Genomic DNA, 22,585 nt, shown 5'->3' with positions numbered 1-22,585 from the left:
ACACTGGGTTTTTGTTCAGTTAATGATGTATTTTGGTGAAAAAGTCCCTTTTTTCAGTTTTCTCTGTTTCTGATATAATAAACCTCAACTTTAATCTGTGCTTTTGTGAACATGTACATGATCAGTGAATTAAATATAGGAAAATACCTGATTTTCACACCAAAATAATGAAAAATGCAAAGCATAATATTAGAATAAATGGAGATAAATCACTAAAAAAAGGTTTGAAATAGAGGAAAAAATAATTTGGGAACTGACGCAAAAGTAGCACTGGGGTCTTTATGGGTTAAGATCATGTTGAATATAGAAATAATTTTAGAGCTGTTTTTTTTTTTTTTTTTTTTTTTTATCTTTATCTTTATCTCACCTACCAAATACATGATGAACATAAAGTACATCAGCTTGTCTCATGTTCTTCCATGACAGCTAACGTGGTCCTGATTCCACTAAACAAAACCTGGGACCAGGCTGTAAATTACTGCAGAGAACACCACCATGACTTGGTCCACGTCAGAAACAAGCACCAGCAGAGGTGGGTCGGGCAGATAGCCCAGATGGCCAACAGCCCCTTCGTCTGGCTGGGACTGCACTACACCTGCACTCTGCAGTTCTGGTTCTGGGTCACAGACAAGTCGGTCCGCTATAACAACTGGGCCTCAGACCAACCCATGAACCACTGTGACATGTCTGGAGCCATGGAGAAAGGAGGGAAGAATCAATGGTACAAAAAGCCTGATGAGAACCAGTTTAATTTTATTTGTTCTTCGGAGAAATCAAAGAAGAAAAAGTGAAAATGAGAAATCAGGAGACAAGTAAAGCAGAATTAGTGTGACGATCAGTTTAATACAGGGGTGTCAAACATAAGGCCCGGGGACCAAAACTGGCCTGCTAAAGGGTCCAATCCGGCCCACAGGATGAGTGTGTGAAATGCAAAAATTACACTGAAGATAATCACAATCATGGATGTTTCATTTTATTTCAGAGGCCACATTCAGACCAGTATGATCTAAAGTGTGTCGTACCAGTAAAATATTATCATAATAACCTATAAATAATGATAAGTCTAACAAAAAATGGTAATTTTCTGTTAAATGGACAAATAAATTACTAACTAACTAACTGACTAAGTGGACGGGACCAATAAAATACTAACACAATACTATAGAAATAATGTCAAATCCAAACTTTTTATGTCTAACTTCTATGTTTTAGAGTGAAAATGTAAAATTTTATCATGAAAATGTTTACATTTAAAAACTACCCTTTAAAAAAATGTGAATAACTGTAATTTTTTTCAAATTCATCCAACAGGCTGCATTGGATCCGTATGTTTGACACCTATGATCTAAAGTGTGTCGTACCAGTAAAATACTATCATAATAACCTATAAATAAAGATAAATCTAACAAATAATGGTAATTTACTATTAAATGGACAAATAAATTACTAACTAACTAACTGACTAAGTGGACTGGACCAATAAAATACTAACACAATACTATATAAATAATGTCAAATCCAAACTTTTATGTCTAACTTCTATGTTTTAGAGTAAAAATGTAAAATTTCATCATGAAAATGTTTACATTTACAAACTATCCTTTAAAAAAATGTGAATAACTAATTTTTTTCAAAGTCATCCCACAGGCCTGATTGGACCCTTTGGTGGACCGGTTTTGGCCCGTGGGTCATATGTTTGACACCTGTGATCTAAAGTGTGTCGTACCAGTAAAATATTATCATAATAACCTATAAATAAAGATAAATCTAACAAATAATGGTAATTTTCTGTTAAATGGACAAATAAATTCCTAACTAACTAACTAACTAAGTGGACCGGACCAATAAAATACTCACACAATACTATATAAATAATATCAAATCCAAACTTTTTATGTCTAACTTCTCTGTTTTAGAGAGAAAATGTAAAATTTCATCATGAAAATGTTTACATTTACAAACTACCCTTTAAAAAAATATTTGAATGACTGTAATTTTTTTCAAATTCATCCAACAGGCTGGATTGGACCCGTATGTTTGACACCTGTGATCTAAAGTGTGTCATACCAGTGAAATACTATCATAATAACCTAGAAATAAAGATAAATCTAACAAATGATGGTAATTTACTATTAAATGGACAAATAAATTACTAACTAACTGACTAAGTGGACTGGACCAATAAAATAATAACACAATACTATAGAAATAATGTCAAATCCAAACTTTTATGTCTAACTTCTATGTTTTAGAGAGAAAATGTAAAATTTCATCATGAAAATATTTACATTTACAAACTATCCTTTCAAAGAATGTGAATAACTGTAATTTTTTTTCAAATTTAAATTATGTTCTTCATATTTGTTCAGGTTCTTCATATTTTTTTGTTAAAAGATGGTTTGTTAATATAAATGTTTTCATGTGATTTTAATTTTCTTACACTAAAACAAAGAAAAAATTTGGAGTTGTCATTACTTCTATGATAGTTTTTTACTGATCTGAGCCACTTGAGATTGAATTGGGCTGAATTTGGCTCCTGAACTAAAATGAATGTTAATATCTTAAGTGTAATTTTCTTTGTATTTCCAAATTCATCCCACAGGCTGGATTGGACTTTTGGTGGACCGGTTTTGGCCCGGGGGCCGTATATTTGACAGAAAGTGTGTCGTACCAGTAAAATACTACCATAACAACCTATAAATAATGATAAATTAGATTAGATTAGATTAGATTAGACTTTATTGATCCACACAATGGGGAAATTACTTTGTTACAGTAACAGCACAAGACGTAACAGGCTGCCGGCATCCCCGGCGCCATAAATCTTGACAGAATAATGCAAAGCACAAGTATAAGACATCATACAGTTTACACACAGTACACGTGGACACATGCTGGAATTTTTAAGTCTAACAAATAATCACAATTTATCCTGTTATAGTGCAAAAAAAGTTAAATTACAGTATGAAAATGTTAAGATCTACAAACTATAGTTACTAAAATGTACTAAAAATGTGAATAACATGAACCAACACCTGAAATGTCTTAATGAGTATGTGTCATTTTTATAATATTCTGCCTGTTATTAAATATTTTGAGTATTTGTAGATCCACCATGACAGTGTGACATATGAGTTGTAATTTACATGTATAAATAATAAACCATGGCAGATTATTGTTAAAATTGTATTTATTTTTCTTATGAAATTTCAGGTTGTTCATAATTGTTCATGTTATTCCCTTTTTTTTTCTAAATATAAACATGTTTGTGATGTAAATTTACTTTTTTCACTTCAGATCATATTGGTCTGGATGTGACCCCTGAACTAACATGAGTTTGACAGCCCTGGTTTAATATATTACGTGGATGTAGAGCATTCTGTCTTTGTCTACATTGTCTTTATCAGAGGTGTCAAACTTATTTTAGTTCAGGGGACACATTCAGCCTAATGTGTAGAATAATAATAATGACTTAGAGATACTGACAAGTCCAAATAATAATAAATAACACTTGGTTTATTAACAAATAAACCAAATAACATGAACTTCCATGAACAACCTAAAATTTCTTAAGAAAAAGAAGTGCAATTTTTAACAATATTATGCCTCTGTTTATCATTTACACATGGATATTATAACTTTAACATCACAGTGGATCAACAAAGTAGACTATGTAGACCTTGTATTTACTAAAATGCTTTAATTACAACATACTTAAATGATTTCAGTTTTATTCCATTACTATAAATTGTTGAGTATATTCTGCTTATTTGTAAACATAGTCGAAAGTACAAAAAAGTTGAAGTTGAATGGATTTAAGTCACTAAGTTTTAGTCATGCCCACACCTTTTTATCGCTGCATTGCATTGTGGGTATTGGGCTTGTTTTGAAAATGTGTTATTTTTATGTGCAGGGGTTCAGCAGGGTGGTGGTGTTAGTGTTAATTTGGACTTAATGTGTGTATGGCAATGTTTATTGGCCTTTTTGTTTGTTTTTGTACTTTTGTAGAGCTGCACCATGAGTGAGAGCCATAGGCCCAACAATGGTTTTACTGTTCATCTCTAATGTCTTTAATTTGAGAAAAATTTTAAGCCTTGTCGTATTAAATGCTCTTCTTGAACTGGCAGATGACATTGAGTTAACTTCCTGCCTCAGTCTATATTAAATGGAATACTTATACAAAGCAATTTATACTACAAAATATTTTAATTTACATCAACTTGGATTTGAGTACAATGAGCTGATGATATTAACTCTAATGATTATATAAAGCAAGTGACATTGCAACAAATTTTTTAAGTTAAATTCACTTGGCATTGAGTGTGTTGTACTTAAAATAACAATTCCATTCAAATCAAGCATTTAAGTTTAATACACTCAAGTTTTCATTACTCATTACTTTATTTTTTAAGGCAACTGGTTTCCTCAAATTTTTAAAGTAAACTCAACTTATCCAGTCTTACAGTGTACAAAACATTTAATTACAGACATCTGGAACTGAAAAATATATGAAACTTTATCATCAATACAACTCTGTAAATTCATCCTGTGGGCCAGATTGAATGTTTCGGAGGGCCTGTTGTGTGACACTGCTGGTCTATATTAATAATCTACTATATGGGTTTTTCTGAAACTGTATGTCTATGCTTGAAGGTGTAATAATAGATCTTTCACTCTGACTTGTTGTTGCTGTGGCTGTGATGGTTCTGCTGGAGGTTTTACAATGTCAAATCTTTACATGAGGATTTATAATGGATATGATGTGCTTTGTTGGAAAATGTCTAAATAAATTGTAGAGCTGAATGATTGCAAATAAAATGGAATTGAATCCACACTACAATTGTTATTACTTCCAAGTATGTGTCAGTTGTGTTGTATTCCTTTTATTATACAATTTCTGTGAATTTTATAACCTCCTGATTCAGCCAGCAATGCATTTTTGTCCTCTGTAGTGGACAAGAGTTCCATAGCTTTACTTAAATAAATAAATGAATAAATGAATAAATACTGTTTGCTACAAATGACATTCCATGCAAAAAAGGCACTTATTTAACTTATAAAGACCTTTTTATTATAATATTATCCTTTGAATTTTGCATTTTTTGGTGAAAATCAGGTATTTTCCAATATTTAATCAACATATCATGTAGATGTTCATAAAAGCTCAAATTAAAGTTGAGGATTATTATATCAGAAACAGAGAAAACTGAAGAATAAGTGACTTCACACACAACTCAACTCAACTCAACTCAACTCACACAGTCACTCTTTGAACAGATCCTCTACCTCCATGGTTCCTGGTGGTATTCTCCATCTGGGTACACATCCACCAGCACCTGGAAAACGGATGAAATGTACGCAGAGGACAAACAGAACGCTGCGTCCACATCTGTCTGTATCTTTAACGTCACTTGCAGTCAGCGTTACTTTTATCACTGTCATTCATTTTGAAAAATCTCCACACTCTTCACACTCCACACACATTTTTCCACCATACCTGCTGCACTGAACTGTGAATGTCACACGGCCGTAAGTGGTATCGGTAGCGATGGCCGAACGAGGCTTTGTTGGAGCTTCAACACTTTTTATGAAACCTGGTTCATTGCTTGAGGCTCCAATGAGACAGTGCTCGAGGAAGACATCTAGTGGTGATTAAAATGAAGTGCAACTGAGATGTGTCAAAGAGTCAAACTTCTTTCCATTCTGCAGCATACCTATTTAATGCACAACACATCCCAGTGGTTCATGGATTGTTTTGGATTTGATTGTCCATGCACATTCCTGTTTGACTACACTAGATGATTGTATGTTTGTAGTGGACACAATAATAATATTTTTAGTAATAATGACAATAATTATTGAAAACCATGATCCTAATTTGGAATATCTGTATGTAACCCTAAATAGATCTTCACTTGTTGTGGTATGGGACATTTAAATGTTGCTGCTACGTTCATGAGATGTGCTCCACAAATAGAGACTGATATCATTTCACATGGGGTTGGTGCAAATACACACAGTAAATTTGCCAGTGTAAAAAATGCAGTGTCAAAGTATTCTAATTCTTTCGGAGTTATTCCAACAATGGACAGAGCAAAATGTAACAAAATAACTTCCAGTGTTGGTGAAAATAATTGGAGTTAACAGAGGTTTTACACTATCAATGTCATATATTCAGTGTTAAAGTAAACTGACTCTCTCAGTTAATTCAACACTGATAAGAGCAAGATACCGTTCAGCGTTAAAAAAAAATGACTCTGAAAAGCCCCGCCCACCAACCTCCTTGCTCAAAGTGAGTGAGAAGTTGGACTCTGGCATCGCCATCTTCCTCGCATTGAAAAACTGCGTTTGTAAGTTTGTGTAAATAAACTCTTGCTTTTGTTATTTCATCCAAGCAGAATCTGTGTGCAAGAATAGTTATGTCGTCATTGTCAGCAAGGTTATAATAGTTTTGGATCTTTAATTATAGTTTAGTTTTAATTAGTTTTGACTTTCTTTCCCCTCTAATTCAGTTAGTTTTAATTAGTTTTTAGAGCAAGTTTGCTAGTTTTTATTAGTTATCATTTTTTTCTGAATGCTTAGTTTTAGTTTAGTTTAGTATTAATTTTAGTTATTTCACATATTTTATCTTCCTCACCATCCCATTCAAAGAAATTAGTGAGGTGCGAATCAGCGGGTTACCCTGGACACTTTATTTGGGGGTTGGGTTAGGGCGGCTCATTGACTGAGCAGAGACACAAACACATGTACATTATGATGTAGAAATTCCCTATAGCAGGTTGTGGGGGTGCGATCCATACACAGCGTCACTTACGTGAAAACAATGTGAAGATGTGCAAAGCGTGAGAGGAGATGCACAAAGCAACCAGCAGTAAACCAGAAAGAAACATATATAAACCAGATAGAAACATATATAAACCAGCCAACCAGCAGTTAAAGCAGATAGAAACATATATAAACCAGCTAACCGGCAGTTTAACCAGATAAAAACATATATAAACCAGCTAACCGGCAGCAAAACCAGATAGAAACATATATAAACCAGCTAACCAGCAGTTAAAGCAGATAGAAACATATATAAACCAGCTAACCAGCAGTTAAAGCAGATAGAAACATATATAAACCAGCTAACCGGCAGTAAAACCAGATAGAAACATATATAAACCAGCTAACCAGCAGTTAAAGCAGATAGAAACATATATAAATCAGCTAACCAGCAGTTAAAGCAGATAGAAACATATATAAACCAGCTAACCGGCAGTTAAAGCAGATAGAAACATATATAAACCAGCTAACCGGCAGTTTAACCAGATAGAAACATATATAAACCAGCTAACTGGCAGTTTAACCAGATAGAAACATATAAAAACCAGCTAACCAGCAGTAAAACCAGATAGAAACATATATAAACCAGCTAACCGGGAGTTAAACCAGATAGAAACATATATAAACCAGCTAACCGGCAGTAAAACCAAATAGAAACATATGTAAACCAGCTAACCAGCAGTTAAAGCAGATAGAAACATATATAAACCAGCCAACCAGCAGTTAAAGCAGATAGAAACATATATAAACCAGTTAACCAGCAGTTAAAGCAGATAGAAACATATATAAACCAGTTAACCAGCAGTTAAAGCAGATAGAAACAAATATAAACCAGCTAACCAGCAGTTAAAGCAGATAGAAACATATATAAACCAGTTAACCAGCAGTTAAAGCAGATAGAAACATATATAAACCAGCTAACCAGCAGTTAAAGCAGATAGAAACATATATAAACCAGCTAACCAGCAGTTAAACCAGATAGAAACATATATAAACCAGCTAACCAGCAGTTAAAGCAGATAGAAACATATATAAACCAGCTAACCGGCAGTTTAACCAGATAGACAGATATATAAACCAGTTAACCAGCAGTTAAACCAGATAGAAACATATATAAACCAGTTAACCAGCAGTTAAACCAGATAGAAGCATATATAAACCAGTTAACCAGCAGTTAAACCAGATAGAAGCATATATAAACCAGCTAACCAGCAGTTAAAGCAGATAGAAACATATATAGACCAGCTAACCAGCAGTTAAACCAGATAGAAGCATATATAAACCAGCTCACCAGCAGTAAACCGCACAGAAACATATATAAACCACATATAAACATATATAACCCAGTTCATCATCAGTGAACCACACCTTAGCAGATATCTCATCTCTTAATCATCTCCAGTTCCATCATTAGCCAACTTTGCTTCATTTCAGTTCAGCTAGCTGTTGCTAGTAACACCAAATGTTTTTTCACATTATAACAGGTTCCATACCTCTGTAATTGGATTAGTTTTCATCCTCCTCTTTTCTCCTCTTCTAAACTGTGCAGTTAAGGCCTTGGAAGGCCTTTTCATGGTGATAAACTCTCCAGTTTTTACCTGGATGCTAGTTCTGTTTGACTCTGTCCTTTAGCTCCGCTCTGTTTCTGTCACGCACGCACACACAGTGCGCAAAAAAGAAAAAAAAAAAAAAAAAAACGACCCCACTCATCACTAAAGTAAATCCCAGACAGGACTGTGCTGCTTTGTCCCAGCTTTAGTCTGTATGTTCCAGGTGGAGTGGGGACCAGAAGACGACTGGAAACCACAGTGACCAGACATGACAGACTGTGAAGTGTCCTATGGTGCCGCTAGCTCAAATTGCTGGAGCAAAATAAATCGATTTGATATCAATCCAACATTGACAAAGATGAAAACAAAGGGAATTTTATACATAACTTTTATACGTTTTAGTTTTGTAAGCTCACAATACAGTTTCAGTTAGTTATCGTTTTCTTCTTTTAATTAGAGTTTTTATTTATTTCAGTTAACAAAAATGTTTTTTCAATTTTAGTTTTCGTCATTTCGTTCGTTTTCATTAACGATAATAACCTTGGTTGTCAGTGTTGGGTACGTGTTTACAAATACCAAATTTCAAATGGATAATGTGATATCAGGTCGGTGGCTTTCATTTTACATGACATTTCATGTTTACTTTTAATTACAATATTTAATTTTTACTTGGAATAAATTGGGAACAGAAATGATTGTGTCTTTTTTTGGCCCCTGCAAACACTGGGACTATAGTACATCATATGTAACACTGTTAGGAGGCAGTTAAAAATCAACAGTCTTTGGAGTATTTTATTTATCAACATGTAGTGTTAAGTAGGTTTAACACTGGAAAAGTTATTTCTTAACACTTATCTCTTCAGTGTTGAATGTGAATAACACTATGGGTGTTACTTCTCACATAGTGTAAAACTTGATTGACACTAATTAGTGTAGTGCAGTGTAAAATATTAACTCTGACTAGAGTAAAGTTGATTCTGGACATGTAACTCAATGTTCAGTGTAAATTTTACACTTTGTAGATAGGGACCATATGTTCACTGAGGTAGTGCTAAAATTAACTCTTTAAGTGTTGTATAAACACTGGTGATTTTACTGTACAGATTATATTATGGATTTGGGCAAAGTATGTTTTAAGGTTCATTGGTAAATGGGTGATTTGAAGCACTCAGCTGCTTCATACGTCACTCAAGTGTGTCCATCGTCACAAGTCACGTGACCAAACCACGCCTCGGCACTGCGCTTTGATACATCTGCTTTATGAGCTACGGCGCATGCACCGGAGCTTCGCGTGTCACCAGCCCATCACTAGGTATCGGTGCATTTGTATCGGATTACTTTTATGAGTACAAGTACACACACTGAGTATCGGAGCTGATGCCCAATACTGGTATTGGATCAGTGTATTGGTCTGTGTGAGGCCCCTGAGGTATAATGAGTTTGACCCCCCCCCCACTTTAGATCATATTGGTCTGTATGTGGCCCCTGAAATAAAACGAAACATCATTAATTGTTAACATCTTCAGTGAAATGTTTGCATTTCACACACTCATCCTGTGGCCCGAATTGGACCCTTTAGCAGGCCGGTTTTGGCCCACAGGCCTTATGTTTGACATCCCTGCTTTAGTGGATTTGGATGGACATGACTGCTCACGAATATCCAAATGGACCTACAGTAAATAAACTCAAAAGGAAGTTGTATGTTTAGCCTTTTCTTTTAGGGTCCATGATAAAATATATTTGTGTTCTGTTAGTCCTGCTTTTATTTGCATGTTTCCTTTCCTTGTCACACTCATTTCTTTACTGGAGCTGGTATTAAACCTCATCACACAGTAAACTCTTGTATTTGCCACAGAGACCTGGTGTGAATAGAAGCCTGACCTGGTTCACTGCTCAAAACAGAAAAAAAACAAAGGAGGAAAAAAAAAATGGAATGGAGTCTGTTTCTGCTCCTTCTGATGGGTGAGTAATAATCGGCTACTGTAGGTTCACGGTGTATGATCAGTCTGTTAACATGTTTAACTCTTTTAACTATGACCCATAAATGGACTGTTAAAGCCAAGTGACTAAGAAGTGGCTGTTGTCAGTGAATATTAGTTTTTTCTCTTGTGCATGTGGAATATTTTCATGTGTTTGTCATTTATTACCTCTGCCAAGTGAAATGGTTATGTTTTGTCTGGTTTGTTTGCCTGTTAGCAAGATAACTCAAAAAGTTATGGACGGATTTTGATGAAATTTTCAGGAAATGTTGATACTGGCACAAGGAACAAATGATTAAATTTTGGTGGTGATCGTGGGTGGGGGTGGCTGGGGGGGACTGATCTGCCTTGGCAGAGGTCTGCGTCCCCTGAATGCTTTTCTAGTTATCATTACCTTCTTCTCCATGCAGTGTTATGATGTTTTTTAAAATGATAAGATCCTTCTGTGCTTGAATAATTTGTATATTATTGTGTCTATATGAATTTATAGTTATCCTTCTGTTCTACAGGTGCTTATCAAAAAATTTGAATATCATGAAACAGTTCAATTTTTTTTTTTCTCTTTTTTCTCTTCTTTTTTTCCTCTATTGAAAGACAGTTCAATATTTTTTGTCACTCATTTCAGAAAGTGAAAACCATATATTATACCGACCCATTAGACAGAGAGTGAAATATTTCAAACCTTGATTGTCAAGAGGAAGATGAGAGACACCAGATCCACCAATGCAGATGACCTGAAGGACACTATCAAACCAACCTGGGCTTCCATTCCACCTGAGCAGTGCCACAGGCTGATCACGTCCATGCCACGACGCATTGATGCAGTAATTCATGTGAAAGGAGAACCAACCAAGTTTTGAGTTAGTAGAAATGAACAGACTTTACAGAAGCCTGACATTTCTGTTTAAAATATCCTTTTTTAAACTGATTTTATGCAATATTCTAATTTTCTGAGACACAGAATTTGGGGTTTTCATTATCTGTAAGCCATAAACATCAAAATTTCAAGAAAAAAGGCTTGAAATATTTCACCCTACACTGTAACAAATTTTACCGTTCAATAACAGTAAAATATTGGCAGCTAGAGTTTCCAGCATGCCACTGTTATTCTACAGTATCTCTACTGTAATCTACAACTACAGTTTCTTACTGTAAAAAGTATTACGGTGCTGGGCTGTATATAATGTACCTTTTACAGTAAAATACTGTTAGCCACAGTTGCTGCATTTAACAGTAACTACCGTATTCCAAGAAACAATATATTACTGTAAAACGTATTTAATGTAATATTTACGGTATAACACAGCGAAAAGCTGGGATTTTAACATTTCAAGTTACATTTTAAAATACAAAATCATGAACATTGCTAGAAAAAGCTCAAACAAGAGATGACATTATTATATATAACCATTAAATTGACACGCTGTTTAGTTTAATGGTGTCCACTTCGCAGCTAGCAAGTATGCTTCAACTTAAATTAGCTGCATATTTGCTACATATGGTTAGCACCCCAAAATATGCGTTATTATCACGCGTGTTACACTGTGCAAGTTGCATCCGGTGTGAACGCAATTTATGGAGGCAATTTAATGTTTAATGAACCTAAATGTGACAGTTACGTTGATAAAATCAAAATTACCTTTATAAATGAACAACTGGAGCAGGATGGAGTTCTGTCAGTGTTGGTAGAAGCATCAGGTGACCTCCGTTCCCATGCTCTATGGCACAGGTGTCAAACTCCGGTCCTCGAGGGCCGGTATCCTGCATGTTTTAGATATTTCCCTCTTCCTTCCACACCTGGTTCAATTAATGATCAACTCATCATCATGCTCTGCAGAAGCCTGATAACGAAGTAATGGCTTCCAGGTGTGATGGAAGAGGGAAACATCTAAAACATGCAGGATACCGGCCCTCGAGGACCGGAGTTTGACACCCCTGCTCTATGGGGTTAAGTCCAGGTGAAAATAGTCATCCTCAGTTATTTTCTCTTTTTACTTTATCCTTCTGCTTCAAAAAAGAACCACTTATCTTTGATGCAGACAGTCTATAGTTAACATTCGTTGGATTTAATCTTTTCTAAATGGGCTGGTGGGATTTGATGCCAGATGACTTTGTTCAGACCGGTTCTGGGCGGACAGTAGAGGAGGAATTTCAGAAAATACTATAGAATACTGTCAAATTTTACAGTAGCTTACTGTTTTAAATTTGCACCTTAAAGACCTCATTATTTACAGCATTATACTGTATTTATAAATAACAGCATGATGCAGTACAAACTTAACTGTTTTTTTACAGTAATTTGTTACAGTGTATGTCTAATGAGTCTATATAATATATGGGTTTACCTTTCTGAAATGAGTGACAGAAAATATTGAACTTTTTCATGATATTCTAATTTTTGAGCTGTACCTGTATATGGGCTTTCACTCATGCATGTGCTTACCTGGTATTGAAGTGCCTGAGTCTCCACAGTCTTATTTATCCATGTACTCAATGAGTCTGTTATCACCTCCCATTGGTGGAGCTTCTTAATCACTGCCAGTTGAACACAGCTGTATGACTGACTGTGGCCCCCTGCTTGCTCAGGCCCTGATTGGCTACCTCTGACAGGGTAGGCCATATATTTGCCTGTATTATCAATGCTTTTTTAAAATCTCTGCTTGAAAAATTTCCCGAGAATCAAAACGTTGCTACCTGCAGAGGACCAAACGTAAGGACCAGGACAAAGGTGGTAAAACCAGGAAAAATTATAATTTAATAAAGTTAGAAAATGCTCAACAAAAGCTCCAAAAAATGTCAGTTTTAACAAAATGAAGAAAGATGGGCCCAACTGAGGTCAATTAAACCAACTGCAACAGAACAAAAACTGACCTGACCAAACAATGAACCCAGGTGGGCTTAAAAAGAAATGGACTGACCCAAATCAAACACAAGGGGGAGGCATTACACTATAAGAAATTCAACCATTAACTTATTCAAAATAACATGAATAGCAAATAATCACAACTAGACACAAAATACTAACTGTGTGAAACAAATGTGATTAAAACCAAGAATTAAAGCAACTAAATTAACACAAAGAAACAAACAGTACCCCCCCCCCAGTGCCCCCCCCCCCACCCCAGTCTTGTGGTAATAGTTCCTTCCTGCTTCTTAAATGATGGCCAAGCCCATTAGTCTGGTCTTTTGTCTGGGCGCTCAAGAACAAACGAAAGTAAATAATTCAAACATAAATAATACATGTGCACCCAAATTAGCATGTTTAAATAAAATACTTAAACTAAACCGTGTGCTGTAATTATTAACTGTAACTTAAGAAACAAAAACTCATGAAATAACAAATAAAGAAAGAATAAAGACTTTTTATTGTCATTGTTTGCACATGTAATGAAATTTAGACAGGTAGTTCTTTATTAAATACATTGATTATTTGTTCTTATTTTCTCTGCCCCTTTGACGTGTTCTTTTAGGCTGAAATCAGTCTTCATGTCTTCATGTTTGGAAAGTGCACAATCGTAAAATAAAATAAAAACAACCGAAAATTTCTCTCAAATACATTTAAAAAATTAAATAAAATTAAATTTCTTGGGGTGATAATAAATGACACAATTGCTGGAAGTCCCACATTAAATACGTCTGTACTAAAATATCTAGAAGCATCTCTGTAATGGCCAAAGCAAGACACTTTTAGACAACAAATCACTCCACACACTGTTTTGTACCCTGGTTTTACCCTATCTACATTACTGCACAGAGGTGTGGGGCAATACATACAAAAGCTCATTAGATCCACTTTTCATACAGCAAAAAAAAAAGCTTTCAGAATATTTCACAATGTAGGTTATCGTGAACACACCAATCCACTATTTTTAAAGTCTAAAATAATAAAATTTAATGATATGGTTGAATTCCAAACAGCACAATTTCTGTACAAAGCCAGAAATAATCTATTAGCAAACCATTTACAGAAAATGTTTCAGGAAAGACAGGGAGGGTATAAATAAAAGGAAATGACAAATTTAAGATACAAAGATGTCGAACCACGAAGAAAAGACTCTGCTTATCAAATAATGGTGTAAGACTATGGAACAGACTGAGTATGGAGCTGAAACAATGTCCAAACATCAAGCAGTTTAAAAACAAATACAAACAAATGATTTTTACCAAATACAGAGGAAAGGGCCTGATGGCGGGGGTGGGGGGTGGGGGTGGGGTGGGGTGGTCCGATTGTTTTTTATAGTGGGGCTTTGACACATATGTGCTGATAATATCTAGTTTAAATATGGATAATGAATATATTATTACTATAAAGGATAATATAGAATATTAGATGTATTTATATTATGTATGTATATGTGTTTTTGTTTGGGTTTTTTTTTTTTGTTTTGTTTTTGTTCTTTTTAGTTTTTATTAACATCTGGTATTAATATCTGGTAGGAAAAGTTGTAAATGGGTATCATCATATTAGTGTATATAGGAAAAAAGGAAGTGTGATATTTTTATACTATTATTATTATTATTATTATTATTATTATTATTATTGTTATTGTTATTTACCATTACTATTATTTATTTATTTTGTTGTTTGTTTGCTTATCAATCATTTATGTACCAGTACTTATATTTCATTGGTTGATTTTTGTTTTGATTTCACTGTCTACATGTTCGAAATAAAAATTTCATTCATTTATTCATTCATTCATTCAAAAACTAGAAAATCAAGTATCTGGTTTGGAAATGTGGTAAAGCAGAAAGTTTAGCTAATCGTGTTCAAACATAAATATGTAAAATCCTTTATCTCTCACACTGTTGTTTCTTCTTCTATTGTCTTTTCAGGTCAGTGGTCTTTCTCCACCTGTAAAGATTATGAGTACCACTTTATTAAAGAGGAGAAGACCTGGTCCGAGGCCCAGGAGTACTGCAGAAAGCACTTCACAGACCTGGCCACCGTGAACAACTTGTCAGACTTGGACATCCTCTGTGACCAGCGCACCTGCCAAGAAGGATGGATTGGACTTTACACCAAAGTAAACACTACGAGGGAATGGGTCTGGTTCAGTGGAAGAAACCAGACCTCGACACTGCCGTCGAAGAACTGTGTGGTTAAGTGGGGAGACCGTTCCATGGGCCGTTATACATGTGATGGTGAGGACGCAAATCCCAACATCTATGGTTTTATAGTGCCTTTTAAAGTAGGGGTGTCAAACATACGGCCCGTGGGCCAAAACCAGCCTACCCGTGTGGTCAAATCCAAGGTTATTGTTGTTAACGAAAACTAACAAAATGACGAAAACTAGAATTGTAAAAACATTTTCGTTAACTGAAATAAATAAAAACTATAATTAAAGAAAAAAAACGATAACTGACTGAAACTGTATTGTGTGTTTAAAAAACTAACTAAAATGTATAAAAATTCTGGATAAAATTCCCTTCGTTTTCGTCTTTGTCAATGTCAGTTTGACATGAAATCGATTTATTTCCTTTAACCGATTTTAGCTGCTGGCACCATATGATATTTAACGGTCCGTCACTTGTCGTTTAGTCGTCTTCTCATCCCCACTCTACCTGGAAACATGCAGACTAAAGCTGGGAGAAAGCAGCAGAGTCCTGTCTGGGATTTATTTGAATTTGATGGTGAAGAAGAGAAAAGATATAAAGAAACTAAAACTAAACTAAAACTAAGCATTTAGAAAATAACGAAAACTAATAAAAACTAGCAAACCTGCTCTAAAAACGAATTAAAACTAACTGAATTAGAGGAAAAAAAAAGTCAAAACTAAATAAAACTAAACTAGAATGAAAAATCCAAAACTATTAGAACCATGGTCCAATCCAGCCCATGGAAGGAATTTGCGAAGTGCAAAAATTACACTGAAGACTGAAACTGTTAATGGTGCTGAACATGGGCCACATACAGACCAGTGTGGTCAAAGGTACAATAATATTAACATAATAACCTGTAAATAATGACAACTACACATTTTTGTCTTGGTTTAACCCTTTAAACCAGGGGTGTCAAACTCATTTTAACTCAGGGGCCACATTAAGCCCAAATTGATCGCAAGTGGGCTGGACCAGTAAAACAATAGCATAATAACCTGTAAATGATGACGACTCCAAATTTTTCTCTTTGTTTAAGTGCAATCAAAATTAAATTATGAAAATATGTACATTTAAAAACTATCCAAACAAAAATGATGTGAATAACCTGAAAAAACAGATTTCTTGAGAAAATAAGTGCAATATTAACAATATTACAACTAAACTTACCATTTATATATGCATATTATGGATTGGATCTACAAAGGCACAAAATATTTAATAACAGGAAGTATAATGTTTACATTTTACTTACAAAATTTCAGGTTTTTCATATTTTATTGTTAAAGGATAGTTTGGAAATGTTAGTATTTTCATAATTTAATGTAAGTTTTTACCCTAAAACAAAGAGAAAAATATTGAGTTGTCATTATTTATAGGTGTAATGTAATATTATATTTCTCACATTAAACTAAGAAAATTTGGAGTCATTATTTATAGGTTATTATGTTATTATTTTAGTTGAGATCACATTGTCCTTTATGTGGAACCTGAACTAAAATGAGTTAGACATTCTTGATTGTTAACATCTGAAGTGTAATTTTTGCAAATTCATCCCACAGGCCGGACTGGAACCTTTGGCGGGCTGGTTTTGGCTGGTTTTGACACCCCTGCTTTAAACCCTCAGCCTAAAATGGTTAACCTGGACTTTTTTTCTTAGTTTGACAAACTAAAAGATTAGAAAATATCATGTGAGTGTTTACTCGTTTCTCCTGAGCCCTTTTTTTTTTGCAGATGTTTCAAAATCTAGCAATCATTCACAATTTTGTGCATGTTATAATACTGATAAACCTGCTTTTCTCCAGTTTCTCGTACAGGCATGAGTGAAACTATTGTATTGACCCATTGAAACCTATAAAGGTCAATGTCTCAGGTTTCAGAAACAGTTGGAATTTTTCCAATTGCACAAACAGTGAAAGAGTTCCAGCCATCCAAACTGCATATGTGCAGGGTGTGTCAGCGATGACACGTCAGGTTTTAAAGAGTTAATGTGAAGTAAAATGACATCACAAAAATGTTTACGTTTACAAACTGTCCTTTCACAATAAAATGGGAATAATCTGAATAAATATGAACAACCTGGAATATCTTAAGAAAAATAAGTGCAATTTTAACAATATAATGCCTACAATGTTATATTTACAATTTTTAATATTGTTAAATGGCACTTTAAAAAATAAAAGATTTTTCAGGTCGCACATGGTTGTTCAGGTTATTCATTTTCATTAAGTAATTCTACTTTTTTCATACTAAAACAAACACAAACCTTTGGATTATTACTTATAGATTATTATTCCTATTATTTTACTGGTCTGATTTACTTAAGAAGTAAAATAAGTTTGACCCCCTGATTTAGAGCATGAATGTCAAAGTCATTTTATTTTGTTCATTTTATTTATTTATTATTTTTTATTCATTTTTGTTCATTTTGTTGATTATTTAATTCACCTTTGTTCATTTTGCTGATTAGCTAGTTTATAGTGTTAGCTATGTTGCTATTTTTTTAGTTTTGTTGGTTGTTTTAGTTTATTTTTGTTTCTTTTGTTAACAATTTTGCTAATTTTGGTTCATTTTGTTGATTATTTAGTCAACTTTGTTCATTATTTTATTCAATTCTTTTCATTTTGGTGATTATTTGCTCAATTTTGTTCATTATTTAATACATTTTGTTCATTTTGTTGATTATTTAGTCAATTTGTTCATTATTTTTCTTCAATTTTGTTTATTTTTCTGACTATTTTTCTCAATTTGTTGATTTATTTTTTCTTTTGGTTGATTATTTTTGCTCTTTTAAAAAAAAAAAAAAAGTTTGTTTTTTATGTTTATTCATTCTGTCCAACTCTTTGTTCATTTTGTCATTTATGTGCTCGGTCTTTGCTGTCAAAATATTTAATCCAAGTGACGAAAACAGGTACGGAACTTTATTTTCATTAAAAAGCATAACCCAGAAGTGTTTTGTGTATGCGCTTTTGTATCATATATTGACAATAAAACTGATTTTTTCCGTTTCTAAGTTAATATTTAATAGATTTACTTTCTTCTTTACTTTATGCAAAATATTTTAAGGATTTGCTGAGAGGTTTTGCAAAAATAGTCCAGATCAGATCTAAACTATACATGGATGTTAAGATAATTCCACTTATATGAAAGAAAAACACTTTTTATTTTGCTAATTTTTGTTCATGTTATTTCATCATTCTCTTATTTTTTGTTCATTTTGTTATTTATTTAGTTTAGTTTTGTTCGTTTTGTGATTAGTTAGTTTATATTGTTGATTATATTGTTTTTTTGTTTTGTTTTATTGGTTGTCTTAGGTTATTTTTGTTCCTTTCATTGATTATTCTGTTAATTTCTGTTCATTTTGATTATTAAGCCAATTTTGTTCATTATTTTCTTTTCTTTCTTTTTTTTTTTTTTTTTTTTACTATTTTCCTCAATTTGTTAATTATTTTGTCATTTGATTGATTATTCTTGCTTATTATTTTGTTGGAGTTTATTCATTCTGTCCAACACTTTGTTCATTTTGTCGTTTTTGTGCTCAGTCTTTGCCGTCAAAACATTTAATCCAAGTGAAGAAAATAAGTACGGAACTTTATCGTCATTAAAAAGCATAACCAGGAAGTGTTTTGTGTATGAAATTCTGTGTGTTATTGCTAACAAGACTTTATTACTTTTGTGAAATTTTTCAAAATTTTTAATTGGACTGTAGAAAATCGAGGTCAATCAAGTTACCATATTTGGTTCCTGACCTGTAACTGCCAAAAAAAAGTAAATATAAAAAAAATACAAGAAAAACACATGTAAGGTGAAAGGATGTGGAAATTACCAAACATAGTCACTTGCCCAATAAAGGGTTAAGGTGACATGATTTCATTGTAGAATATGAATAATAATTTAATTTATTCTTTATATGTCGGTTATCACAAAAGTGTCAGATTTGTCTGTTTTCTGTTCCCAGGCAACAGGGTGTTTATAGGTATGAAGTCCTGGTTGGACCGTCAGAGGATCTGCTCTGAACCCGACGTGGCCGACGTAAATGGCCACCCATGTGAGTTCTGTGAGCCCCAGCAGCACAGCACATTACTTTGCCTCTTCAGAGACATGTGGAGGTGGTCCGATGGGAGTAATCACTGTGAACACAACTCCACAACTCTGGGAGTGAAGAAATGTGTGGTGATGGGTAACAACAGCACATGGAAGAGCGACAGCTGTGAAAAACGAAGACCTTTCTACTGCTACAAAGGTGACATTTACACATGTTCACACACATTTGTCTCATGTATTGCTGTTTATTTGAATACTGATTGATTTAGGTTTTCATTTGTCACTGTGCATGTATGTCGGTTCTATAAATCACAGGGAGAAAAAGTGAATCTGTGCATGATCTAAAGTTCCTGACTTGTTTTACTATCAACTTTGCTCTTTATATATTTTCAATAGCAGGCCTTTCAAGGAGATAAATGTAATAATAATAATAATAATAATAATAATAATAATAATAATAATAATAATAATAAAAGTAGTAGTAATAATCATCACCATCATCATCAAACATTTTATTTATATAGCACTTTCAATCAAAGTGCTTTACAACACAGCAACAATAAAAAAAAGTAAGAGCACAGTAAAAACAGGCACAACAAACCCCGCCCCTCATACGGATTGTAGCTTATTTGGGCATCGATCCAGCTGATGTCATCATGTCTATACATGTGCTGATGTCAGCAAATCAATTCCCTCTATATATGTGCCAAGTTTGAAGTAAATGGAAACAAAATTGACATTTTTATAAACGTGAAATTTTGCCCATTATAAGTAAATGGGAGAAAAAAAATATTTTAAAAATTCATTTAAAATTTGAACTTTAACCTACTTTTTCCCAAAATGTAATGACATTTATTCTGGGTCATTGGCAATCTATAAACCAAATTTGGTATGAATTCAACTAATAGTTTTGCTGTTAGAGTGTTAACAAACAAACAAACAAACAAACCAGACCAAACCAAAAATAAAAATAGGACCAATGGTCCTGTAGCTTACCGGCCAAATTAAAATCTTTGGAAATGTATCCAGACGCCATTTATTATCACCCAGTTCTGTATATTTATTCTATTACAGAAATAGCCCAAGCTGAAAGCATGGACGGTCGGGATTTATTCTTTGATAGACCTGGCTTTGTTGAAACAAGTGTTTCACACATATTATTCTGGAAACAATGTGCATACAATAATGGCTTAATTGACTTACCATAGGTCAACTTTGGTCATAAATTGTAGTAAAATGTGTTGGCAATATATATCTGAAAGTATGTAACCATTAAATAACAATGGAAGGACTTTAAGGATCTATATGCAGCATAGGGTGCCTGAATGTCTTTGGAATGAAAATATGGTATTTCAAGACAGGTCATCTATCATGGTATTTGGGGGGGTTGTGTGGTCCAGAGGGTTAGGTGATGGACAGACATACCAGAGGCCCGGGTTTGATTCCCAGCTTGGGCAATCCGAGAGTATTTCTTTGGATCCTCACTACGTGGTCATGTACATTTGTGCATGTAAAAGATCCTGAGTGGTAGAAGTTTCAGTGGATCAGAGTTGGCATACATGTACAGAATCTCCTGTTACAGTGATAAACAATCCAGTTTAATGGTGCCAAGCGAATCAGCATATGGATACCATGTTTTGGTCATATTCCAATCAGATCTGTAAAAAATTCAAATTCCAACTTGATATCATTGATACTTACTGATTTATTGGATCAATCCACTTCCTATCTGTTATAATGGGAACATTTTTCAAAGTTGCACCAAATCCAGAATCAGATCCGGATCGAAATAATTTCAATACCTTGTTTTGACATCATCATACAGAAGCTGTATACTAAGTTTGAAGTCAATCAGAACTGGAGTTTTGGAGAAGAAGACAATTGAAATTTTTTCCCCATAAGAGCCCATGTTAAATTTTCTGTCAGTTCCCGGATCCAGAAGAAGATCCTGATCAGCATGTGGACATTATATTTTGGACATCTCCCCATCAGGGCTGGACTGTAGAAATTTACACTGGATATCATTTATTTTTACTGAGTTATTGCATCGATTCACTTCCTATTGTTTATAATGGGGAAATTTTTCAAAGTCGCACCAAATCCAGAATCAGATCCGGATCCAAATAATTTCACTAACTTTTGTTGACATCATCATAAAGAAGCTGTATACCAAGTTTGAAGTCAATCAGAATTGTAGTTTCGGAGAAGAAGACGATTGAAATTTTGTAACGGACGACAGACAACGACACTGGACACCGCATGACGACAATAGCTTACGACCTATCGGCCGGTAAGCTAACAATACCCCTTGCCTCCCCTTCGGGGGGGTGAGGTAAAAATACAAGATGTTCCAAATATATGTCATACTGTGTATTTATCAACCTCTGACCGACAGATGAACTGGTCCTGGTTCCAGTGAAAATGTCTTGGGACGACGCTTTGACGTACTGTAGAAAACACTACTCCGACCTGGCCTCCATCACCAACCCCACCCAGCAGACATGGGTCCAGAAGAGGGTGCAGAGGGCCCAGTTTGACTACGTGTGGGTGGGACTGCGCTACACCTGCAGTCTGGATCTCTGGTACTGGGCCAGTAACAGGCTGGTCTGCTATCAGAACTGGGACTCAAAGGAACCGGGGCATGGATGCGGCCTGGCTGGAGCTGTGAAAAAAGGGACGGCCGAGTGGGTCAGTCGAGACAAAAGTTACAGGTTCCCCTTCATCTGTTCCACAAAAACCCACGCTTAAGTCATCAGACCAAGGATCACACTGCTCTACGATTTCCAAGAAAACATCTGCTTCAGACATTAAATGTGCTAAATCTTACATACTTTAATAAGATGAATCAGAAAACAAAGTAGAAAAGTGCTGGTTAGCTCATGTTTTCAATATACACTTGTGCTCATAAGTTCACATACACTAGCAGAATTTATGATTCTATGGACATTTTTCAGAGAATATGAAAAATAATACAAAGGCCCAATCCCAATTCACCCCTTGGCCCCTCCCCCTTACCCCTACCCCTTGGCACTTCCACTTGACACTACCCTTTGAAACGGAGCTGCAAGGGGTAGGGGTTGAAACATT

General features: G+C 34.5%; 1 protein-coding gene across 1 annotated transcript in view; it reads left to right on the top strand.

The window, feature by feature from the left end:
* The window catches only part of LOC115438977 (C-type mannose receptor 2-like), a 30,336-nt gene extending 8,090 nt beyond the window's left edge, over positions 1 to 22,246 (top strand). Inside the window, exons 4-8 of the mRNA XM_030162874.1 lie at positions 427 to 787; positions 13,825 to 13,859; positions 15,191 to 15,499; positions 19,413 to 19,697; positions 21,894 to 22,246. Coding sequence (XP_030018734.1) covers positions 427 to 787; positions 13,825 to 13,859; positions 15,191 to 15,499; positions 19,413 to 19,697; positions 21,894 to 22,246 — 1,343 coding nt within the window. The remainder of the gene's footprint in view (positions 1 to 426; positions 788 to 13,824; positions 13,860 to 15,190; positions 15,500 to 19,412; positions 19,698 to 21,893) is intronic.
* The last annotated feature ends 339 nt before the right edge of the window (positions 22,247 to 22,585 follow it).

The sequence above is a fragment of the Sphaeramia orbicularis genome, chromosome 18 (genome assembly GCF_902148855.1).
Source record: "Sphaeramia orbicularis chromosome 18, fSphaOr1.1, whole genome shotgun sequence".
In the NCBI taxonomy this organism is placed as follows: domain Eukaryota; kingdom Metazoa; phylum Chordata; class Actinopteri; order Kurtiformes; family Apogonidae; genus Sphaeramia; species Sphaeramia orbicularis.
This window is presented reverse-complemented; position numbering and strand designations above follow the sequence as displayed.